Source organism: Vidua chalybeata, chromosome 5, assembly GCF_026979565.1.
Source record: "Vidua chalybeata isolate OUT-0048 chromosome 5, bVidCha1 merged haplotype, whole genome shotgun sequence".
Lineage (NCBI taxonomy): Eukaryota > Metazoa > Chordata > Aves > Passeriformes > Viduidae > Vidua > Vidua chalybeata.
Window position 1 is genome coordinate 18,698,230 of NC_071534.1, and position 24,789 is coordinate 18,723,018.

At 39.6% G+C, this 24,789-nt stretch overlaps 1 protein-coding gene across 8 annotated transcripts in view; it reads right to left on the bottom strand.

Moving 5' to 3' along the window:
• EP300 (E1A binding protein p300) overlaps positions 1 to 24,789 on the bottom strand; it is a 62,272-nt gene that overhangs the window by 25,005 nt on the left and 12,478 nt on the right. For 7 of the 8 annotated variants that reach the window (XM_053942922.1, XM_053942921.1, XM_053942920.1 and 4 more), the window contains 12 exons: positions 20,232 to 20,887; positions 11,367 to 11,543; positions 8,863 to 9,124; positions 7,984 to 8,097; positions 6,829 to 7,065; positions 4,290 to 4,383; positions 3,820 to 3,954; positions 3,297 to 3,414; positions 2,617 to 2,791; positions 2,153 to 2,230; positions 1,222 to 1,331; positions 500 to 655 (listed from right to left, as the gene is read on the bottom strand). In XM_053942922.1, the coding sequence (XP_053798897.1) occupies positions 500 to 655; positions 1,222 to 1,331; positions 2,153 to 2,230; positions 2,617 to 2,791; positions 3,297 to 3,414; positions 3,820 to 3,954; positions 4,290 to 4,383; positions 6,829 to 7,065; positions 7,984 to 8,097; positions 8,863 to 9,124; positions 11,367 to 11,543; positions 20,232 to 20,887 (2,312 nt within the window). The remainder of the gene's footprint in view (positions 1 to 499; positions 656 to 1,221; positions 1,332 to 2,152; positions 2,231 to 2,616; positions 2,792 to 3,296; positions 3,415 to 3,819; positions 3,955 to 4,289; positions 4,384 to 6,828; positions 7,066 to 7,983; positions 8,098 to 8,862; positions 9,125 to 11,366; positions 11,544 to 20,231; positions 20,888 to 24,789) is intronic. The other variant, XM_053942925.1, reaches the window with a different exon arrangement.

Here is a 24,789-nt window from a genome sequence, read left to right on the forward strand (position 1 = left end):
CTGGCCTGAAAGGTTCTTGCTGAAAAGGGAGAGGGAGAGGACAGAAAGGAAACTGCTAGACTGTAAGTTCAGATCTTCAGTAGTGATAACCCTCTTAATCCCCCAAAGCCAGCAACACACAGGCCTCGATAGACATGCTTTTTTATTACTTATTCTGCCACTTCTTAATTTCTCAGGCTCTGCTGCTTTGCTGTTCAGCAACAGAATCTTAACTACTGCATGCTGAGTCACAATTTCTTCTTTGCTCCATAAAAACAAACCTAAAACAATTCCTCTCTAACACCTAAATTTAAGCCTGAGAACAAGTCAACAATATTTCACCCTTGCCATTCCCAGTGCTACGCCAGGAAAATGAAAAGTCTCGATAAATGAATTTGGTTGATTATAATTCCAAAAGTCTCTCAAGGAAACAAGTTGTTCTCCATTACTACAAACCGAACAATCATAACCACTTTATAACAAAGGTCAGTGACCTCACGTCAAGAAATCAAAAACTTACTTGAGATACTGGCGTCTGATTGCCAGGCTGAGTCATAGGCATGCTCGCTGTGTTCATTCCCGGGGAAGAAGCAGGGAACTGAGTCTGTTGTAGAAATTGATTCTGACCAGAAGGCTGGCCAACTCCTGGTTGCTGCATACGTGAAGGAAATCCCATCTGGTGGAAAAGAAAGCAACTCATTTCACACAATGTGCATACACCTTCATAACATTTTCAAAAAAAAAAAAAAAAGAAAAAACAAAAAAAGAAGAAAATAACAAAACAAAAAAACAAAACAAAACAAAAACCCAAAAAAACCCTAACATTTATCTTGTTGCAGAAGTTGATGCTTGCCACTTATCTGTAGGATACAACGTAAAAAGCCTGCTTACAGCTCTTCTCAAAAGACAGAATTTATGACTATTTCTCTTAAAAGCTAAGTAAAAGGATATTGATTTCAGATTGGGACTGTAACTTAAGATTTATTTTGGTTCCTTGTTTTAAGAATGCAACAAAAAGCCATTTCAACTTATTTTTTTAGGCAATTCTTACCACAAATATCTAAGATTTACTATATATCAGGCAGATCTTAGAGGAGAAGCAAAAGACAGAAACCAAAGGGCCAAGAGAATGAAGAAGTGATGCTTGATTTATTTTTAAATTTCTTTTATTGATTGATTTTATGGAAACCACAGACAAGAGAAGCCAACCTGAATTCAACCCTGGAGGGAAGGCGCACTGACCTGGTTCATGGCCCCGGCCTGACTTAGCTGTCCAGGGTGCTGAAGAGGAGGGGTTTGTCGGGGTCCCATCGGTGACAGCTGCATGTTCATCTGACCAAACTGATTCATTCCTGTGAATTTGTGCCAAAAAACAACGTGTAAACAAAGACCTGAAATCTTCTTTAGGCACCATTCAACATTTGGAGAAGAAATACTGTTTCTTTAATTTTGCTTTCCAGCAACCAACTTTCAATCAAATATTGCCTTCTTTTAACTAGTTACGTGGAATAATTTTAAATATAGTGGTCGAGCTACCTACTCTTTCAGAATACAGACCAGCTTTTCCCCCCCTCAAGACATGTTTCCACTGCTATTAAAACTCATTAAGTTTGAGAACTATTGTAACATGTGACAAATACTGATTGTCACACCTGCTGCTGAAGATCAACTTTCCACAAAAAGTTGCATTATCTTAATTACACATTAGAAATTCCCTTATTGAATCTCAAACTGTATCTTCAAGTACTTTGCATGTTGGTTATAACACATCTTGAATGTGTAACAAAGGTTCTGCTCTTTTTTTCTAAGCAGTAAGTCTCACCACATTCCCTCTGCCACAAACATGTCCTCACATGAGCTGCCTAGGCTCACCATGTTTGTCTGATCCCACCATCCTATGCATACGTCATCAGAAATTCCAAAAGCATCAAGCTCTTTATTTAACAAAGCAAGCAGCTAATGTGCAGCTCAAAATCACAAGACGAAATGCTACTAGAAGTAGTGTTTTATATTTATTATATAGTTATTTAAGACTTATGAAATATAGATAGCTATTTTCTTAAGCAAATGTAAAATCTGCATATGATACAAAGTCTCTGATGCTTCAGTAAGAGCTGTCAAAATCCAAGATTCCTTTAAAAATCACAGTAGCAAATTTTCTTCAAATATTTACCTGGCTGTGCCTGCATGCGATTCATCATCTGGTTTGGCACATTGGCACGTATCAGGGTTGGGTCAGGAAGAGGACCATCTGCAAAAAAAGACATTGAAATAAGATAATGTTATTCAGAAGACCACCAGGATTTATCCATCAAACATTTTAGTGAGAATTACACATTAAAACTCACGTATAAAGAAAGTACGTGTATACAGTAACTAAACATTATTAAAGAGTCCTCAAAGTGTGAGGCAAACTCAAGAACTTCCTTGAAAATAGAAGTACATTCCAGTGACAGAAATATCCTCATCAGCTTTCAGAAACTGGGGAAAAATTTAAAGCATGTTATCAAGGTACAACAATGAACAGTAGCTCACAAACAAGTCACATACCCACGAACAGCTAAATAGTCACCAGACCACTGAAATGACAGTATAGGATTTCCTGCACCAAGTGATCAGTAACCCAAATGTTCTTACTTGCAGACATTCCTGGCTGTGGCTGTCCCATATTAGGGCCTTGATTCATGGGAGCTTGTGGCATGCCTGGAGCATTTGGGATCATATTTTGCTTCTGCAGCCTGGTTCTTCTTTTCTCCTCCAACTCCTTCTGAATCTTGTAGATCTTCTCTGCTAGCAAGTGATAGTACTCTGCCTGTTGGGGAGGATTAAAAACCAAGAAAGGAGATGAGACACACATTAAGAAAAGGCAACTGGTCCCAGTGTTTCAGACTTGCAAAGCAGCCTTACAGACACACATTTTCATTTGCGGTGGGAGACAGTCTTCTCCTTTGCAGGGACTGTCAGACAGATAGAGGGGGGAAAAGGGGCACTGCTAAGGGCACTGCTCTCAATTATTAGACCAACACCAGATATTTAACTTCTTGTGTCCAACATTTCTCTGGGACAATCAAAGTGAGGAGCTTCAACACTGCTTTTAGGGGACAGTAACAAGTCTCAGGCACAGCACATCTCAACTCCTGGCACATCCAGGCAGCAGCCTTCAACTGCTTGGTTCCTAGACCCCCATCCAGCAGCCCCTAAACACTTGTTTCCTCAGCTTGGAAGTCCCATCTGTGCTTTCATTCCTCTTCCTCCCCAATCAGCACAGGATCAAGGTAGAAATACACAGAACTAGACAACAGAGGATGGCATCTCACCCTGCTGTTTGCTGATTCATACATATCCCCTTCCACTTTCCGAGCATATGCCACCAGATTCTCCATACGTCGATCCTTCAGTGCTGCAGGGTCAGGTGTAGGAAATATGGCTTGGACTCTGAGCGGGAAGAAAAAAATATTAAAGAAATGCATGCAAGTGATTAGAATGTTCCCAGACCAGCATTAACCCCAGTGGTCTGAACACAAAGCAGCAAGCAAATCCTCTGACAGACTGCAGATACTGCTGCTTCTTCCAGGGGCAGTAGATGTTTGTAGATGGCTTGAGCCCCTTGTAGATGGCTTGAGTATGGAGTGGGAAATTTCCAAGACAACAGCCCCAAATCAGCAGATGCAGCTCCATCTTTCAGCTTCTGCTTTCCCTTCTCCATGCATCCTGACAAAATTCACTCCTTGGCCCTCTAGTACTGCACGTCAGGCTTCCTTCTGCAACCCCTCTGCCTCCAATACACCTCTGGGGCAGCAGCTCACCTAACTGGAGATTGTTTTGATATTTGCTACTCACAATTTATGAACAAGGTGGTTTCGGAGATCCTGAGTAATGTCTTCATGCCACTGCTTTCGAATTCCGGTATTGGATGGTTGAGCTGTTGGCATGGCTCCCAAACTGGCAACATTGGCGCTTTCACTCATCATGGGGCTTCAAAAACAGAGCAAGAATTGAGTGCAAAAGTCTAGCCCCAGCTTAATCATCTTACAGTCACAGCCTCTTTTAGAATAATGTTAGGACAAAGTGCTAGTTCAGCCATTCCCTAATCAATAGACAAACTGCAGAAATAGTTGCACACACACACCCCCCTCCAAACAACGCAGTGAAAGAGTACATGCTGTTCTACCCAAGGACTTGGAAAACTGCAACAAAAACTACAAAATCCAATGGGAGAGATAGCCATCAATGGCATTTACTCCACTGTTTATGCAAGAAATGCCATGAGATCAAAACAAAATCACTGGGGTACAAAGGATTCAACTTACTTTTGAGAATTCATAGTTGAATGTAACATTGAATCAGGCAGCAGATTAGGAGGTTGAACCCCTACTCCTCCATTCACTCCCATTGGATTTGCACCTAGAAAACAGGAGAATACAGAAAAAATGAAGAGCCCATTTACCACACAAAATCAGTAACTGTTCAGCAATAACAAGGGTTTAGACTTTCAAATACTTGGACTTTTGTGAAGGGAATTTAATTACCCATTGCTCTCTTCACCCCTCTTTCTTTGACAAACTTAGAAAAAGCCCAAGGCCCAACACTGGTGACCTCCAAGTGAAGCATCAACCCCATTACTCCTCTGCACATCTTCCTGAATTTACCTACAAACAAGTGATTTCAATTTGCTCCAAGTATTATATTCCAGGATATCCTCTCCTGTGACTCTCTAATGAAAGAGTCCAACCACTTCTGCTTTTCTGTTTAGAAGCAGTTGGGTATTTTTTCATTCAGAATCCTGGGATATATATTCACAGAGGCTTCAAAAACTCACATCAGTTACCACCAACATCAGACAAGGTCCCTTCTCACCCACTCCATACTTGATGATCCTACAACTACCTCCAATGCTTGTAAGAAGGAAAATCTGACAATCCTTTGCAGGAAACACCTCTAATTTGTTGCATAACAAAATCTGGTTTTCTGAATCATACCCAATCTTAATCACCATAAAAATTGCCTCTTTTCTTCACACATTACAGTTGCCTCTCAATTAGTAAAGAAAAATTCAGTATATTTCTGTCTGGAACTTCCAAACAGATAATTTTGTGAAGCTGCAAGTAGCATGAAAACCATTACCAAGCTTCACATGTATTTAGGACATTTGAATCCTACAGAATCTGTATTTCAAGCAAACTCCTGCATACAGGAGAAGCCCACTGAAATTAAGTATATTGAGCCTAATACATACCCCTAATATCACAACCAAGTACTTAACCAATTTTTCATAAATCTGTTCTAAATCTCCTTTCCTTTAGTCCTTTTCTTCTTCCCAAACCCACTTTGCCATCTGAAAGCACACTGGCGTGCAAGACAACAGTCAACCTTTACCTTAACTCTTCCTTTTTCAACTGTCACAGCCTACCATTTGTTTGAGCTACTTAGGACTGCATCCTTTCACACAGCAGTCCTCACCAAATCCTGCTATTTCTCCTAAACTAACCCTGTTGTCCTGTAGGCCATGACATGGTAATTTCTATCTCACCTGTTGTAACTACCTCCTTAGCTACCCATGCCTAATAAGGAAGCAACAGTCAAACATCTACACTCTCCATGCTTATCCTTTCTACATTAAGCTGCAGTTCTTCACACTCCAAGAGCTTTTTCAATCCCATTTCATTAGATGTTCTTATCAATTGTACAAAGAATGTCCACTGTTCTGCAAGGAATGCACAGGCGAAATACTGTCTATAAGTAATCACATACATAAAAAAATAAGAATAATTTTGCTTCAGAAAAGACTCCAAGGCACAATAGAAAATCATATTATTTTAATCTAATTGTTTTAAGACTAAGCTCTCAGGACCTTTACCCTTTCCTCTGTTTTCACACACTAGAAGGTAAAGTTTTAGCAAGTCACATGCAATCTGTGAGGGCCAGTCATCTCATTAACAAGTCTACTCTACCCAGCAGCCTTTTCCTGAGTAACTCAGGAGCAGTGTTCCCTTTGCAGAGCAAAGTAGCAGTTGGTTTCAGGTTGCAGTTTGTGTGTTTCTACATCACTCTCATTCTGCACACAAGCTTCTCATGGGAAACATAGGCACGATCACTGCAATCCCACACAAGCTTGTGATAAATCACTACCAGCTCTTCTTTCCTCTTTTCCGCTAAAAAAGCCACATCTACTTATGCAACTCAAGCAAACAGCTAAGAGTGAGAAAAATTCCTGTGATGTAATCTCAAACTATCAAACTTAGATTTGGTGGTTAAAGGTGACTTCATTTGATACCATTGATAGACAGGTTCCAATTAACTGCACTTTGAATTGAAATTGTTATCTAGTCCGACAATGTTGCTATATGCCACTTAGACAATTTAGAGCTATGTGAGATCACATGACAGGATTTGGGGAGGATTTACTTTTTTTTTATTTACTTTTTTAAATTTTTTAAACAAACTTTACATATCTGAGATACAAATGTAAAATGCTGCACTCTGAGTGATGGGGAAGCACTCCTGAGTGCTGGCATTCCACGGCCTGCATATCCAATTAAAAACTTCCCAATAGCCTGAAACTTGCATTACAGTACATTTATAAAGCCAAAAAAAAAAAAAAAATTTATCATTTTTACAAAGAAACTAGTTTTTCCAGACAACTTGTTTTCCAGGAGAAGGGCACCTGGGCCCTCTAAAGTTCCTGTTCCACTGAGCAAGTTGTTATTTCAAGTCTAAAATATTGCAAAGCCCTACCTTTTGCAAATTAACTAGCAGTATTAAGCTAGTAGGTTGAGAAAATTTGCATTAGATGTAGCATGGGGAAGTTGCCTGTAGAGTTTGCATTTTAACACTAACAGATAAACTTACTCATAGGATTCATAGGGCGCAGGCTCTGGGGTGACTGTCCCTGTTGCTGATTCTTCACTTGAGCCTGGGGCTGTGTCTGCATCTGGTTCCCTTGATAGGTGAGTCCAAGGGCTGCATAGGCTCTCTCGATGGAGCTGGGGTCTATCTGACTGGTAGTGTTAATGCTGGGTGTTGTCTGCTGCCCCACGCCCACAGAGCCGGTATTGGCAAGTCCTACTGCAGCTCCGCCCAGCAGCGCTGCGAGAGACACTCAGAATTAGAGAGGAGAGGAGAAGGCGGCCAGAGGGGCCCACCAATAAGGGACAGACAGAGTGCACTGGCTGCTCAGAACTGAAACATCTCCTTCAGGAAGCATGCAGGGAACAGATCTGAAAAACCTGTCACGAAACAGACAAGTTTTGACCCAACCAGCCATTACAACATGCTGTTTTCCCTTTGGGCTGCTTAGAGGAAATCCCACTCTTAAGTATTTAGGACACATCTGCTTGCTCCAAACTGAAAACAGAGGCACACCATGTCACAGAGGTTAAAGGCAGAAGTGTACATACAGCTTTCCACCAGCCATTGCAACACATTTTCTGCCCTTTTTGGTGGTTTTTTTTTTTTTTTAGTTTTCTTAAACCAAGAAAGAGCTCACACTAGTCATGAGAAGAGCCTACAGTACCATTAAAGTAGGGAGAAAAAAAAAAATCATACAGGTAACACAATGACAAAAATCTTGCCAAACATTTTGTCAGGGAGATCAAGGGGATAAAAAGAAAGGGGAAGTGACATCTGATGCAAACAAAGAATGAAGACAGAACCAAGTATCAGGAAATGACACAATGTGCGTGTGTGCGCACATCTGTCTCCAGAAACCGTCCAGCTGGAAGAAGCAGCAATGAAAAAACAACTATTTGGCCGAGAGAGCTATGATTTGTTCACCCTTACCCTTACCTTTCTTCTTGATAGAAAAATACAATAAAGTTAGAAATCTTTCATAAACACTAGCAATCAGAGCCAGAAAAATACTCTGAGATTAAAACAAGAGAAAAATTACATTAACATGTTCCCAGGCTTGAGAACATCACCACTATTATCTGGGCGCAAGAAAGTTTAACTCCCAACATGCATTTTATGGTTTATTCAACACACAGAATTCCCCAATAGACTTACATTGCTGATTTCTTTTGTCCCCAGCATTTTTGAGAGGCAAACATACAGGACAATCATGTCTTGTACAATTCTTCCAGTGTGAGATGATTTGTCGGGAAGATGCGCAATGTGCCACTGACAAAGAGAAGAAATGAAAAGCATTTACAAACTACTCCCAGTATCTCCACATGGTCATCACAAACTGGGTAGAGAGCAGTATTTTCTCTCAGGGCACACACCTATATCAACAGAAGTCAAAGTATTATTTGAAATAGTTCAGCACTAACTAGCTTTCAAAATGTAGCCAGATTTCTTCTAGTACTATTGGCTCAACCAAAGCCTACTCAAAAACCCCATGTGATACACCCAAGCCTATGTCTCCATGGCTTGAAGGATAACTCCATCTAGCTCAGGTATCAGGCAGACTGTGCCAAGCAAATGAGATGTCAACAACTGGCACAATCCAGATTAGCCAAGGCTATCAAAAAGGGAGATTACATTTTAGTAGGACAGAGAGAGGTTGCAAGTGCCAGTAGCAGTCAAATTCATGGCTTGCTATTGCTCGAGATTCATCTCTTCAGTTTAAGGAAGACTGGTAGACTCCTATTTGCAGATTCCTGGTTTATGTCTACCTTTTAAATAAAGGCAGAATCCAAAAGATTTTACCATGAGTTACAAAGTTAGGCAAAAGATTTTTACTCAACCCTTTGCTGTATCTTGTCCCCTCTAACTTGCCTAAACTTTAGAGGCTCAGAAGTTGCTCACAATTCCCTGCCTTAAGCAAGTAAGACAGTATTTCTTTAACTTACTTCCCAAGTCACCCACTAGTCCATCTCTTTCTAGGAGCCCTTCTCCTCCCTAAAACGTTAACCAAATCTACATAACCACTCCCCCACTTACCTTGGCAAGATTTGCCAGCCTGGCAGTGTGTCATGTGGTTCAAGACATTCTTCATGGTTCGGCAATGCGGGAGGTTGCACTGTCGCACCTCCCCGTTGGCCTGTTCTCGACGCTGACATTTGTGAGCATGTAAGAGGAGAACGAGTTGCTGCTGAATCAGTTTGCGCTTTTCTGGATCTGCTGTCGGTGCTCCAGACCCCATTCCTTGAGAAGCTGCTGGCCCCATCCCAGCTTGCTGCACCTGGGGAGCCTGCTGCTGGCCCTGAAGAAGGTGAAAAAGAAATTTATGGAAATAAATCTATTTTTTAAAATGATTCATTTAGCAAGTAAACAGCAATATAAGAGAAAGTCCAATAAGAGAAACAATTACTACTGCAATATCTGATTGAGGAAACAGCCCACCTATGTGTAGTTCTGGAGGACTCATTAAAAACGCCCCTTAGCAACAGTCCTGGCAATTCTCTTGCCAGCCACAATTTCCTCCTCATATCACTCTATTAGCCCTAGCTCTTGCCTTATCAATAGCCAGCAGACCTTTGCACATGCTCACAGGTTAATCTGCAGTGCTAGACTAACCAGAAAATATTAATAGCATTTAGATCTCAAATCTCATTTTGGATGCTAAAAAGTTGCATCCACAATTCTTGCATTAATCAAAGAAAGCAGAATGAATAGGGGGTTTCCTCTCAGTATAAGGTATCTCAAGTTGACTGCTCCTGGAAAAGGAGAATGAATGGCAAGTTCTGGGAAGCTTTTAACCTTTTCCATTGAACCATTGAAGCTTTTAACCTTTTCCATTGAATCAGGCAGCAGATTAGGAGGTTGAACCCCAATGCTTTATGTGCAGCAAACTTGCACATAAGCATTCAAAACAAGCATCTCCTAGTCTCTGCAAGAGATTAAGCACAGCTTCAGGATAATAAACACCACAGAACTAATGTCAGGTATGGCAACATCTAGTTTGTCTTCTCTGCTTCTGTTTATTTATGCAGAACTCTTTGTATTCCTTTCAGGTGACATTTGAGGATTACTCAAATAAGAGAGGCTCAGGTACTCTGTGTTGCTTGTATCACTTCAGTTTAACAGACTTCAGTTTCTAATTGACTCTTCAGGTTCTACAGGATGTTTCTGGAGATCTCCAGCTCTTTAGACCCCAGCTACCTGTGTTTCTAAACCCCAGTTCTCCTATTGCTCTTGACTACTAGTATTAACCTTTCATTTTACAAGGTGTCTTCACCAATTAGTCAGGTCCTCAGGGTCTGTGCATGTTCCAGTATCACCATAACTGTCTTGTTTGCAGCCTGGCGTTGTAACCGACAGCTGAGACAGCAACAACTTTAAATTCCTACGTTCAGCTGGGTACCAGCTTCAAAAGAGTTATACGCTCGGCACTGAACACAAACTTGACAGCTGGGGTTCTGAACAAGTTTTGGCTGCTTTTTTATTGATTCATACAACCAACTGGTTTGCTTGTCTTCCAATGTTTCATGCTCAACTTAAAAAACCATTAAATAAAGATCACAGGATGGAGCTCTTTTTAATTTAAAGGTACTAAAGTTAACTGGAAATGGTTTTCAGCAACAGTTAGTAAGATCAATAGACAGACCCTCCCAGGGGGTGTGTGGGAGTGAAATTTGAAGCAGGGAGAAACAAGCTATATTCAGAAAAATTAATTTGTTCCCTAAATTAAAAATAAATAAATAAAAAATAAAAAAAATATATATAGGGGGAAAAAAGTCTGGTAAGACATGCTGCATGTCATACCCCTAACCAATGTAAACTTTGAAAATGGGGCATATCAGGTTTAAGCTCAAGCCAGGGAATCTAATGTTAAGGCATGTGGTGAGGCACTGGCATTTACAAGCTCAGGTCATCCACTTTTCCCACTATTCTTACTTCCCCTTTCCTTAAGTCCTGCTGCAATTAAAGTGGAGGGGAAAGGGAAAGGTACCAAGGCTACTACAGTTGCCAGGGAAACACCTCCAGCATCAGGACTGTTGTGCAGTTCATGTAATTCACAAAAACCAACACACAGCCAGGGTTTCTAAGCCCTATCACAGGCAATACCTGTTTGAAAAGGGACACCTCTCTTTACCAAAAGTGCCAGTGAGTACAAGCAGGAAAACAATTCTCCAGACAGAGATACTCTGAGGAGAAGGGGCCCAATACAGCAACAGCAAAAGAAAGGATGGGACAGGAGGGCAGAGGTGTCCAAACAGGTTGCAAAGCTCATTTCAGCTAAGGAGCTCCATTCCATTTTCCCTGTTAACAGGGTTGGAAGGCCAAAGTGTGGAGATGCAGTTTATCAACACAGAAAGCACAACTCAGCCCTCTCCCTCATATCAGTCCTAGGGGTTGAAACAAGTGCATTCTGTGTGGATTCCAAACGCATATTCATCCTGGGTGGGTAATACAGCTGCAAAAAACTTAAAATGTGGCAAGACCAGAGCATATTGTTCCTCTTTACCACAACATTTTATGAATACACCTTTCATTCTACTTACCATATTAGGCATTCCTGCCCCAGGAACTGGCTTCTTGTCCATTGGAAATTGTGGTAAGCTATTCTGCAGTCCAGCTTTATTCTGCATCTGAGGGCCAAGTCCACTGGCTCCAATCTGCTGCCCAGTATTTTGACTATAGGGCTGACCATAAGGGCTGGGATTGCTCATCATTCCCATCTAGGAATTAAAATTGTAAGGTGTTCAAGTAAGATAGTTTACGTTCTCAATGTATAAGGCAAATTTATACTTCAGAGAAGCAAGAGAGATCACAGGCACGAGCTGGCTGCAATGCAATACTGACCCACATGCTTCCCCTGCTCTTTCATGTTCACAGACTTACTCATCACACAACGTTACCTTCTCAACTAGACAGTTCCTGTAAACACAACAAAGCCAACTTTGCAGTCTTTGAGATCTGACTGGAAGAAAGTGGCCTGATTATTTATTTACAAAATATTTTCAACAGATTTCTCATTTCACCTTTGTGAATTCTACAAATTTCGCAAATTTGTACCATGGACTACATAATTCTTCCAGACTTGAGTTCTCCTCCCTGCACTTGTGCAGACTCCAAATGGAGACAAATACCATGTTCATTCGTATCAACACAGTTTATCCCAAAACTATCCTACTCAACTGCTAGCACTCCCACAGCTCGTCTCCAGACAGGCATAACAATGCATGTCTGCATTACCAGTACACAAACATTTTCAATTTAAGAATACACCACAGTCATAGGTAACACCTCACAGTCACACCAATTCATTTTCAGTACTAGAGGTCAAAGGAGAGGACAGGTAGAAAGTCTGCAAACAAAACAAATCTACTGAACCATTCAGCCACAGAGGAAATAGATTCATGTTTCATACAAGCCATATGCATATTCAACCAGAATATACCGTTTATTGTCTTGGAACACCCAGAACCTAAAGAACAAGAAGCAATCTTGCCAATAAAGTTGATTGTCCTCTGATATTTTTTTCCATTCCTTGCATTCCCATTTATTTTCCATGGGGAATTTGGCCTTCTAGGACCAAAAGACCTAGACATAGAGGACCAGAAAAACTGGAGATTTTTTTCAAGATTACCAAGTTCTCACCATTACTCAGGCAGGATCCTCAAGGAGCCATAACTCAAAAACAATGGCACAAAAATACTTAAAAGAGTTGTGTTGTTTCAACTCACATTAGCATTTGACTAGACAATGTCCAGTCTCCTTGATGCTCTTTGGTTCAAAGCATTTTCCTGCATTCAAAGAATGTAACTCCATGGTAGGTCTGTTTCCAATCACTTCTACATTTATTCTCAAAGCATCCTCCCCTAGCAGAAACACCTTGTTTCTGCTCACCAATCTACTTCAACCTGCACTAGAAGTAACCAACATGCTCTGAGATTACCTGCAATTAGTCACACTTCTCTTTTTCAGGCTATAACAACCTTCAATCCATTATAATAGCCTTCAGTTTGCATTTACAAAGTAAGGCAGGATCAAACTCAAGCTACAGGAAAAGGAATACAAGATTCACTAAAGAACCTGCCACTTCAGACATCTGATATGCACAAGTGAATTCACTTGAGCACAGCCCTCCTCCTCCTCCACACATAAGCAATAACCATAATCACACAGCAGTAATTCATTAGAGAGCAATGAAAAGAATCTCTACACATGGCAGAAAAACAAACTATGTAATGATCAAGCAGAACTAAAAGCCTTCCTTCCCACGGCCATGTCTCGACCACAGTGAATACACCTATGGTGACCAATGAAGCAGTTGCTGCCAAAACCAGGGCAGGCAAGACCCAAAGCCTTCCTTCCTCTCCCTCAGAAGACTAATAAGATCTTTTGTGCAAGTTAAGCTAAAGGCAAAGGGAGAAGAAAAGCAGAAGGAGTCAGCAAACACACTTTCGGAAATATTCCCCATTGTCACTGCCACCTCAAACTGATGAGCAGGTTTCAAGGCTTAGGGAAGGCCTGACATTGAGAATTAGTCCCTTAAGAAAACAAGCTATGTTTTCCTGTAAGATAGCCCTATCCCTTTGAGGGAATCTCAAAACTCCAGAGAGAGTTTTGAAAGCAAGGACATCCCCAAAACCATAGATTCCATAGATTTCTGAGCAAAGCTTTCAAGTTCATTAAGAATCACAGCTCCCAAAGCTATTTGACATCTGAGAGTACACCAAAGCACGGACAAACTGGCTATTACTATCACCAGCCCAATTTGCCTTCTGTAACTTATGCTGCTGTCAGCCTTAAAAAACAAAAAACAAACCAAACATTCAGAATTAAATGCTGAAGGCACATTTTCACAACTTGGTGTCAACAGGGAGAAATCAAGACACCCAACTCAGACAACTGGAATTTGATATCAACACTAATATCAAAGGGTTCAGAATAACTGTGGCCTTGTGAGCCAGCTCTGTCCTGACTACAGGGTAAGAAACTCAAACCTAGACTTAAAAAGGACACTTTTTCTATGTCACCTAAAACAACTTTCTAATGAAACTCACAGATGAGGTTTCACCATTTATATTTGCAACAAAGCTGAACACAAACTTTATGTGAAGCTTCTGACATTTTTAAATTACTCATCAAGTTGGCTCAGCACAAGGACCTCTGATGCTTTTCCAAACATCAGCCACTGGCACTGTTTGGGGTGCAAGACCAGCCCCCTCCAACAAAACTCTCTCCATGGCAGAAACACAGGGCTCCCCTCCCCCTCCACCCCGCTCTGCCAAGGGACCTGGCAGCAGAACACCACATGCCCAGCTGAGCCTAGCTGCTCCTTACCAGGGGTAATACTTTCCCATTGCAGGTTACAGGAGAGACAAAGATCAGAGAAGCTCAGGCCAGGTTGGCAGGCAAGCACACCAAACTGACTCAAAGCCAGACAATCAAGCGACACCTAAGATGCTAAAAACCAAATTCCTCAAGGTCTCCCTGAACAAATCAGCAGCCATTACTTGATCGAGGTGAGACTGACACCTGCCAGATCCTTGGCTGAACCTCACGCAAAGCCCCCCAGTCCTGCCATCACAGACTAACCTGACACCAACCACCTGCATGCAACTCTAGACTGAGTCAAGAGAAACATCATTTGGGAGATTCTCCACCTGGCACAAGGTGGCCTTGTGATCCTGCACAAGAAGCAGAAGCATGCTCATGTTATTTGCTGTGACATGTTGAGAAACATGAATACAAGAAAACATGTAACAGGAAGAAATGTATGGCCTTATGACTACAGAATGAAGATCAAAATCCCGTATAATTGTATCGGTAGGCAACAACCAGAAAGACTGACACACAGTTCATCAGCACATTAATGTTCTTTGGGAGGGGATAGATAAACAAGTGCAGAAGAACCAGCCAAAGAAAGGTGGTGTTAATACCACTGCATAAAAGAAGTATGAGGCTTCATCTGCAATACAATGCAAAAACATACATGGCTTCATCATAGCTACAAGTCAGCAAGTACAACCTCTACTTACTCTTCCTGGTCACCACATCTTTCACTGCCTTTCCTACTTCTCTTCATATTCATCCAAAGTTTTTCTTCCTCTCCTCACCTCACAGCTTCCACTTAATTTCATCACATATGCAAGAACTTGCAGACAAGGAAGAACAGACAGAAGTCCAATTCACAGTAAAGAAGAAGAAAACAAGAAAGATAATAAAATGGTGATAATAGAAAACAAAGGTAATCTCAAATGATTCTACCTTTTACATACACAATAGAAAACAACTTGACTTTCCTGCATCCAGGGGAAGAAGGGGCTGTCAATACTGGAATGGTGAAAGGTGTGTATCTCTCACCATGGATGACATGAGTTCAGGAACCATCCTAGTTTACAAGTAGCATCAGACAGGGCTGTTCAGATACTCTCCCCCATCTAAGAGGAGCAACTACAAAAGCAGAGAAAATTCCCCAAGGTTTTATTCTAATGCCGTGAAACAGATGCATCTTCAGTTCTGAAGAAGATCAAGTAACTAACTCTGCTTCTAGTTTTACTGTTAATACCACAGAACACAAATTGAAAAGGAATACCTGCTACAAGTATGGACACAGGCATTGCAAATATTCTCTGTAAGAACATTTCTCTGTAAGAACAACTGCAGCATTAATATTCTAATATTTGAAAGACAGCTAGATATCAGCATTAGTATTGAACTGTGACCAGCTTTTAGGTTTGCAAAGATAACTATAAGCATGGAGAAGTAAACAAACAGAATTAAGTTTTAATAACATTCTTTCAAAGAATCCAGAATTCACAGTATCAACTATGTATATCTCTACCAGCGAAACTGCAGTGCATGGTCTAGTTTAAGGCTACACTGATGATATCTAGTATCCTTCCATATCCACAAGTTCACAAGTGAAAGTTAATTAACTTTCCCCAAACAGGAAATTTAATTTAAGTAAATTCCAGATGGGTCTTTAAAAACAAGAATTTACTGTACAACACTTCCTAGTGCCATTCTATGGACTGGTAGAGCACTACTGAACTCAAGCATACCCAAACTATGTTTTGCCAGTGGTGTCCGCTGCATTCTTTCCAAGGACTGTTATTGATTATTTTTCTTTGCACTTAACTGCATAGTATTTTAAGATACCTATTTCAAGACACCAGCATTATGTCGCTGGTATTTCTGCAAGAAACTCCCCATGCCACTCCAGAAACTTAGACTCACTTCTTCATTTTTCCCTCATAAACAAACACTCCTCTATTACTCTGGTATAAAGTGAACAATTTAAACAAAATTCTTTTTTTCCCCACCTTAGTTTACCAAAGAAGACAAAGGCAAGGACTGGAACTCACACTACCCTTTGAATGGATTAATGTACTTGATCATATGGTATGCTTAGTCACAGACTGAACAGCATGGATACATTTACCTATTGAATCAAATAGCTACTGAAAAACAGAAAGGCAACCAAAAACACTGACCACCTATCTAAAATGAGACTGAATATGCTAACACTAAGGAATATACAATGCTTTTATTTTCTTAATCTAATTTCACAATTTGAAGGTGACACCTTCAATCTCTTCAACTTTGAACAGAAATTTATTATTATGAAATTTCTTATTGTTCTACTCAGAAGAAGTTAAGGAGATTCTGACAAATTATGTTTGTCTTTGTAAAATATTGCCATTGAATCTTCTTAACAGAGGTTAAACTGATAACGCCAATAAGAGCAGAGAGCTTTGTACTTACTGAAAGAGTAAACCAAGTCACAAAGAATTACTACTGGAACTAAATGTTTCAAGTGAAATGCTCACATAGCAGAGGTAGTAGTAATGCCCTTACTAATCTGAACTGCCTATACATCCACTTCATTAGTGGAGTAAGGGACCATTTCTTGACTCAGACAGGAAATGTAAGTGACCTGAAGGTCAGGTCTATCACTCTGTGGTAGAGCACCGCTATGACAGAAATGTGTAGAGCGACTCAGACACAAAATACCCTCGTCCCCTCATACAAGGCTGGACAGGTAAGACCCTAACAGAGCACTCTCAACAGAACTCAGTGGAAGAACAAAACAGAGGTTTTAACTAGATAAAATTCCAAATGAAGAGTGGTTCAAAACCAGAAACAATAATCAGCTTTTAGCAATTCAATCTTTGTAATAAGTTACCTGTTCCCGTTTAAATCAAAGCTGTAAAAATATCTAAAACACAACACATGAAAAATACTTCAATGATGACAGAACCCAAATATTACAAACAATTTCCAAAACAATTTCAAGAGTAAAAGGCATGTCTGTTATCCTCTTAACTTGCACAAAACCAAGCACACAGAAAACAAGAAACTATTCAAGAACACAAAACTCCTTACAATTCCTCCCCTCCAAACTTCTAACACTTCCTTTCAGGGTAGATGCTCACGGGTATTTTTACAACTGTACTGTAAAAGTAGGATTCACACCCTCCTTTGACAGGCAAGATCAATTCCTTTAAAAAATCCTCTCCCTAATATAGGGATACTAGCTTTCCAAATGATGAGTATAAACTGGACCTGAAAAACAATTCAAATTAATTCTTTTTTTAATGACCACCTGAGTTTCAATTTCAGTCAGGTTTACTTTCTGCACACAACCTATCATGCAACTGGCACAGAGACAGCATCCAGACAGAACTGCTTCTTCATAAGTTGGTGACTGCTAACATCAGGACAGAAAACTACAGGATGGAAGCATGAGATTGTGACAGAACAAGTTTATTAACAGAAATAATTTATAGAGACATTTGGGATTTCAAGTCCTAAAAGTAACATGCACAACTAGAGAAGGTCAGAAGTACATAGAGAATGAGCAAAGCAAGTGTTCCACTCTCTTGCTAGTCAGTATTTTGGGAAGAGAGGAAGAAAACTTCAGTAACTCCACAGAATAACAGAACAAAGCAAAAACATAACCAATTTCACTTTCCAAATTGACTAGCTCCTTGGAGCTCATCTTTCCTGTTAGAAGAGCATAAAATCCTCCCTCCCAATTACTCAACATCACAGGTAACATAAGCTATTCCATACAAACCATTGCACAATACACATCCATCTCACTGAGAGAGAACTCTCTGAAGCAACCCTCCCATCACCTAAAGGGGCTGCCTTTGGCAAGCTAACATGATGAACAATCATAAACCAAAGCATCTTGTCTGATTTTTTTCCTCCTACTGAAGGAGAGCTTTTGGATAACGTGCATTTTTTGCGGCAATGAAGGAAACCTAGAGAAGTTATTACACCAACTCCCACTTTAACAGCAACATGCTACTAAATTTACCAATTTTAAAAAATGGCTTTTAAAAACAACTGCTTAAGGTCTTCTGTTTCATCTACTTTTTGAAGATTTGTAGGTGGGAAAACCCAAAAGCAGATGGGTGGGGAGATAAAACGGTCAGACATTACTGTTGTCAGACTTTGCTAACTCTACTGTATGAAGTGAAACACAGGCTCCCTGCCAACAACCAAACCAATTGAAGACATTCCGGAATTTCAGCCTCCATTTCAGACTGTTCTCTCTCATCCGACAGTTTCAACTCCTTTATGAGGAATATACCCACTATACTTAACACAAAATGTCTCAAGATTGTTTTATCAGCAATTAAAGAACCCTAAGTATTTTTAACCATTCTGGGACTATGAAATAAAAAACAGAAGCTATTGTGTATTTGGTCTGAAGAGTCTCAAAAGCATAAAGTGTTCTTAATTTACATGTATGGAACTTTTGGAATTTAAGTAAGGAAAGGAGACAATTTAATTTTAGACGAAATTGGTCAAAAGCTTGATTTTATGTCCTTTCTTTACTTTTAGATAAATGAGTTTATTATAGTGCATAGCCCTACTTTAGCTCTGATAAGTAAGGATGAATTTGCATTTCATCCAAACACTCAATACATCAATTTTTGACCTCTGAAGACAGCCTTCTGAAGATCATTTTTTTTTTACAGCCAAGGAATAATGAATGAGGGGTTATATAATGCCAATGCAAGAACACTTCAAGCAGCTACATATTTCTTACCACTGTAAGCTGCATATAAGTTTTCTACTGTAGTAATCAAGCTTTGCATCAATTTTCCTATCAGGCAAAAATATCTGAAATGACCAGACCACAGAATCAACTCATTACTTAAAAAAAAAATATATACATATACACACACACCCACACACACCCTCCCAAAAGTTAGCACACTGAGCTTAAGCAAGCAACTAACACCAAAGAATTTCATAATTAATGTTCACAAGACACAAAAGTCATTTCACTTAATATATTAAAGCATGAAAAAACCATTAATACACAGCATAATTTTTATGTATGTTTCAAATACATTTATAGACTGCTATTTATCATTCCAAGTCCTCCAAGTGGATTGACTTTAGGCATTCAGAGATAGATTTAGGTATTGCAAAGGCACCTTAAAAAAACCTCTCCCATCAGTAGCCAAGAAGCACAAAATACCCACTTAAAGTGAACTAAAACACTGAAGTATTTTTTAGGCTTTTCATCAAAACCTTAAAAAAATGGAGAATACTCAAGTGGCTCCTACACTAAGCTGGCTAGTTGTGCATGACAAAAATTAAACTGAAGACATCCTTTTATCCTTAGTTAAACCAGGAGATCTTCTCTCATCTTTTCAGTGACTTATGACAACAACTTTCTTCCAAACTCCTGGATTACAAAAGCACTTATATTTCCCACTCAGTATTCAAATTTTTTTTTTTTAGCTTTCTGGTTTACTCTCCAATAGACAAAGCCACTGCAACTTTTAAAACTAGAACTGAGTCACATTAAAAGTCTTAAGAATTCAACATTGTCTTTAGGTGTCTACACAAGCATTCATTCTCCACCACTAACTCGAATACCCAGCACACACAGTGAGTAGAGCAGTCAATTCAAACCTGGGTGCAGCTCTCAGCATCTGCTACAGCACAAACACTCGGCTGATCTCAGACAACAAATACTCGCCTTAACTGTCAAACAGAAAAAAGCACCACAGCACCTAAAAAGTCCTGATGGATTCCCATCACACTCGCAAATACCAGCATCACATTAGATGGAAAAATACAGTTGCAGAGAAAGCATAAAACAGAATAAAATACAATCAAGTTACTTTTCAGTGTAATGGATAATCTGTACTGTCACAAGATTTCTAAACAGGTTCCTTAATCTAGTCATAGTCTTGCCTGTTGTGCAAGATTCAATTTTTGCTTCGTATGACCATCACAAATTCCACTTTAGCAGCATATAAACTATTTAATCCATCATACAGGATTCTTAAAGAAAATATCCTATAGAATCCACAGTGCAGAGGATTAATTTTGCAAAACTAAGTCAACAATGAGGAAAAGTAATGAAGTTTAGCTTGTCTTACCTTGTTCATGGCTCCAGGCTGTGGCCCTCTTAGTCCAGCCTGCCCTCCCATCTGTGGAGTGCCTTGTTGCAGTGTCTCAGCCAACAAGTTCCCAGTGCCCATTCCTGGGTTTGGGTATGGCATATTGGGTCGCCCTCTGCCTGCTCCAATTGAACCGTTCATGACTTGCCCCTGCATCATCCCCTGTCCATTGCCTGCTGCCAACATGCCAGGATTCATGCCAGCACTCATCCCTGTGTTCATTCCCATGCCAGGCTGGTTAACTGGGCTGTTCACTGTTGGCATCATTGCTGCTGTGGATTGAGCAGAAGGACCCTGGTTTGGTCCACTTGCACTCATTGCCATATTGGGAGAAGTCAACCCAGCCTGTGCCATGGGGCTTTTCACCATGCTATTTAACATTCCCATTCCAGGACTATTTTGTTGGGTTTGACTGGTCATGCCTTGGCCAGGGCCACCAACCCCCATATTGAGATTTGGGGAGCTACCAGCCCGTAGAAGTTCAGACAGCTGCTTGTGTTTAGAGGCAGCATCTTGTGCCAGGCCAAGGCTGGTCTGCAGCTGATTAATGTCACCACCATTGGTGAGTCCAAGTTCTGTGGAGCTGATCAGTTCATCTGGCAAGTCATGTTCCAGATCAAAGAGTGATCCAAAATCTGAAAAACAAACCAGATTGTGTATGAGGTCAGAGCAATTAATAGCATCTTGAAGTTTCTACTTTTTAATTTCCAGCAAAACTTGACTTTTTGTATTTGAGCAAAATTCCCTCATCAGTTCTTATTGAAAGCTATCTAATTTGTCAGGATAAAAGTGATTCTAAACTTTACGGTGTCTAAACTTTATGGTCTCTAAACTAGAGAAAACCATTTTACTTCAGCTTTCTACAATTTGTGTTGAAAGATCATTGGGTATCTCAGCCTATGATCTCTCAACTTGAGAATTTTGACAAAGGAGGAGTGAAAAATACATACCAAAATATCTCAGAGTTAGCCAATGAAATTAAAGAGCAATTGCAAAAAAGAATTAGCAGGTTGATGGGAAAACACTGTCTTTAAAACTTTTGCTAAATTATTGCTTTTGGAGCAGAAATAATTAATACAGCAATATAACTTAAAAAATGTTTACTACTTATTAAATAATAAATAGAGGTTTGGTTATAGGGTTTTATGTTGAATTGGGTTGTCTGGCATTTGGTTTGGTTGGTTGTTTTGGTTTCCTTTTTGGGCAGCTGTTTGGTTTTTTTATTCTTCCACATGCAGTCATTACCAGCATTGAATTGCCAAATTTCATTGAACTTCATTGGACAGACAGTATCTTCCCACAACAAATACTGTCAGAAAACAAAGTAACCCTGGAGGGTCCTTGCCACAAAGCTGTGAAAAACACTAGGATGAAAAAACCAATTCCCACCTCAAGAGCTCATGCAAAGCAATCCCTAAGGTAACTAAGTGGCGAAAGATTGCTATTTGGAATATAGAGATACAAGAATATTACATAGTACCCAAAACCAATTTGCTGAAGAGAATAAATTCTTATGTCTGCAGTAGTATGCGTACCTTAATCTATTAAATAAACCTTAGTCTATTTAATCTATGGTAGTTAAACCAAAAATAACTTGGAAAGCTTATGGTTTCTGACATGCATTAATGACAACTTCCCTCTCCAAGTGAGAGAGGAGCTGGTGTGTTGTTCTCACCAACCATGAGTGTCTGGTGAGGAATGCAAAGCTCAAATGCAGCCTTGGCTACAGTGACCAAAAAAGGTGGAGCTCAAGATGCAAATAGTCCAAATATTAGAGGGAAAAGTCTACAGTTGAGCAGCATGTAAGTCAGAAAAGTTCATCAGCATTATCCATCTGTTTAAAATGTTTCACATGATACTATACCCAAATTGCCAAACACCTGGACTAACAGAGTTTCTACAACTTCACAAGTGTTATCACGGATAAGATTATGACTTTAGAATTCTGAAAATATGGTATGAGATTGTCAAGAATGCAGGTACATCACAACAGGGATTTCAACACTCCTTTTATACACTCTACATTAGTACAAACCACCAGAGACAGAAAATTTCCATTAGGAACTTTTAAACTATTAAAATGAAATAGCCCATTCTTCATTATTCTAAGATATTACATATCTTCTGCTAGAAGTTATGCTTTGCAAGACACACTAAGGACTGATCATCCATTTGCATGACTGGTATTTTTGAAGATTCAAAAGTGAAGGAACAATCAGAAGAATAAATCTTTGTCCAACTTCTCTTTCATCTAAAATTAATAACTTAATGTTGTGTGTCAGTAGATTCATCTAAAAAGACACCACACACACCCCCATCCACACAAAAAAAATGAATAACCAAAACAAACAACAAAACAAAAAACTGAAAGCAAAACCAACTTACAATGCTCAGCGTTTAACTTAAGAATTACATTTCAATGAACATGGGAAGAGTTAGTGGAAGAGACCCTAAAATTAGAGATCAAGGAAATAGAAAAGGCAATAAAAAAAAATTGGTGACAGCTTCAATCAGCTTCCACTGGCACCTTAAGAAGCTTGTTAGGACACGTTTAACAGGCAACTGTTGAAACATTACATCCTGAAAACACCCTGCTAATAACGTGACAAAGAACCCACCAGTGAGGAAGGAGTAAAAGATACAATCAGGAACTCACAAGTTAGTCTGTGGTCCTCAATGATGAAGAAACAAAACTGAAAACAAAATTAAGTGAGTTGAAAAAACATGACCCAGCACAAAGCCTGTACCTACACCCTAACCATCATGGCAGCCCAGCCATCTCCCATCAGCACCCACACAGTCCAAAGGCCATGTTTTTGACTCTTTCTAGTTGTGCATTTCTGCTCTTGAACAAACACAACTCCCAGTACAGAGCAAGTCCCACACCAAAAATCCTTGCTTCACCTTTCTTGTGTTCAGACCATTGCATATAAAGCCCTTCACAAAACCAACTGGAAAGTGACTGGTAAATGTTTGAATATGAAAAACGAATTTGTTTTTCAAACTACCACATAATATTTTCTCAGGAAGACCCATATAGATGATTTCAGATGTAACACCACAAAGGGGCAGTGCAATTCTTGTTTTGAGAGACAAAGATTTGATCATCTTGACTCATAAGAAAATATTAATCTGTTTCTCTGAAGACCTCACTTCCTTAAATTCTCCCTCCTCCTAAATGAGGAGATAATTCCAGGGTTTACTACCCATTACTAACTGGAGCATCCAGGTACAAGCTATCTGAACTCCTTGGCCTGATTGTTCTGTGACATCAGTGAACAGGAAGAAAAATGTCATAAAAACTGTAAGTGGCATTAATTCTTTTTATTAATACCTTAAAACACAATATAGCACAAACTACATTAACAAAACCCATCCCCAACCTGAATGGCTGTGAAATAATCCTAAATGGATTCATTCTTTACATCAAAACATCTAAGACATTCAATATAAAACTTTCACATAAAACTAACTTGCTAGGATTTTTAATCCTAGAGAATATACTAGAGACAATTCATTGTAAAAGAATACTGTCAACTGTTATTCAGAATTGTAAGTAGTAACTACCAAGAATGCAATATCCTGGTATGAGTTTGCTCTTTTTAGAAGTCTTTTCCAAAAATAAACCTTCAAAGTCTTCTTTAGCCAGTAGATATAGATAAAAATTTTCAATTGTCTGCTCAGCTATGAAAATTGCATTTTTAGTCAACTGCTGGGAGACAGAAATTTTCTGATGCAGGACTGAAACAAAACCTTAAATGACCATAAAGATTAATAGGACCTTGTGCATATATAACAGTTGCAATCCATTTCAGTCTTCTACATAAAACTGGTGCCCTGAAGGCCATCGTAGAGAGTTCTACCTATGACCAAGCCAAAAACTGTCAAGGCTGGGCCAGGCAGCTCACAAACCATGTGAAAACAAGATCATATATACTCACGCAAGAGACAAAGGCATAGCTTAAGACAATGGTGAGAAGTATCCAGAGAGCTGATTGACTTTCCAGCACACTGAGCTCACTGCTACTCTTGCAATCTGTTTCATTAAAGATATGCACAAAGATTTCTCGCTAACAAAATCAAGCTTGTGGGGAGGCAGAGGAGGAAGATTAGTCCTGCAAAGGTTTGTCCACTTGATTCATCATCTCTAGAGATCCTAACACAGAAAAAATGGGATGTAACAGAACTGACAGTATCTGGCCTAAAGCCTAAAACCATCCAGTAATACACTGGTAGGAAGTGTCAGTGGTGGACCTGAATCCTGACCTCATCCTGATCTCAGTAGAGCAGCACAGAGTGATTCCCCATCATGCTCTTTATTGTATTATTAGTGTATTTCTTTCTACAGGTGACAGGAACATATAGAATAGATTGCTGCTGCCACCCAAGAGGCAAAGAAAAGAAAACCTCAAAACAACATCTAAGTAGTAGATCTGAAAGTCTTAATCTGTGATCATCTCAACATGCAAAGGCATATCATATCCTTTTAGGAACTGTACCACTATTGAACACTTAGCAAGTCTTTAGAGAAAAAAAA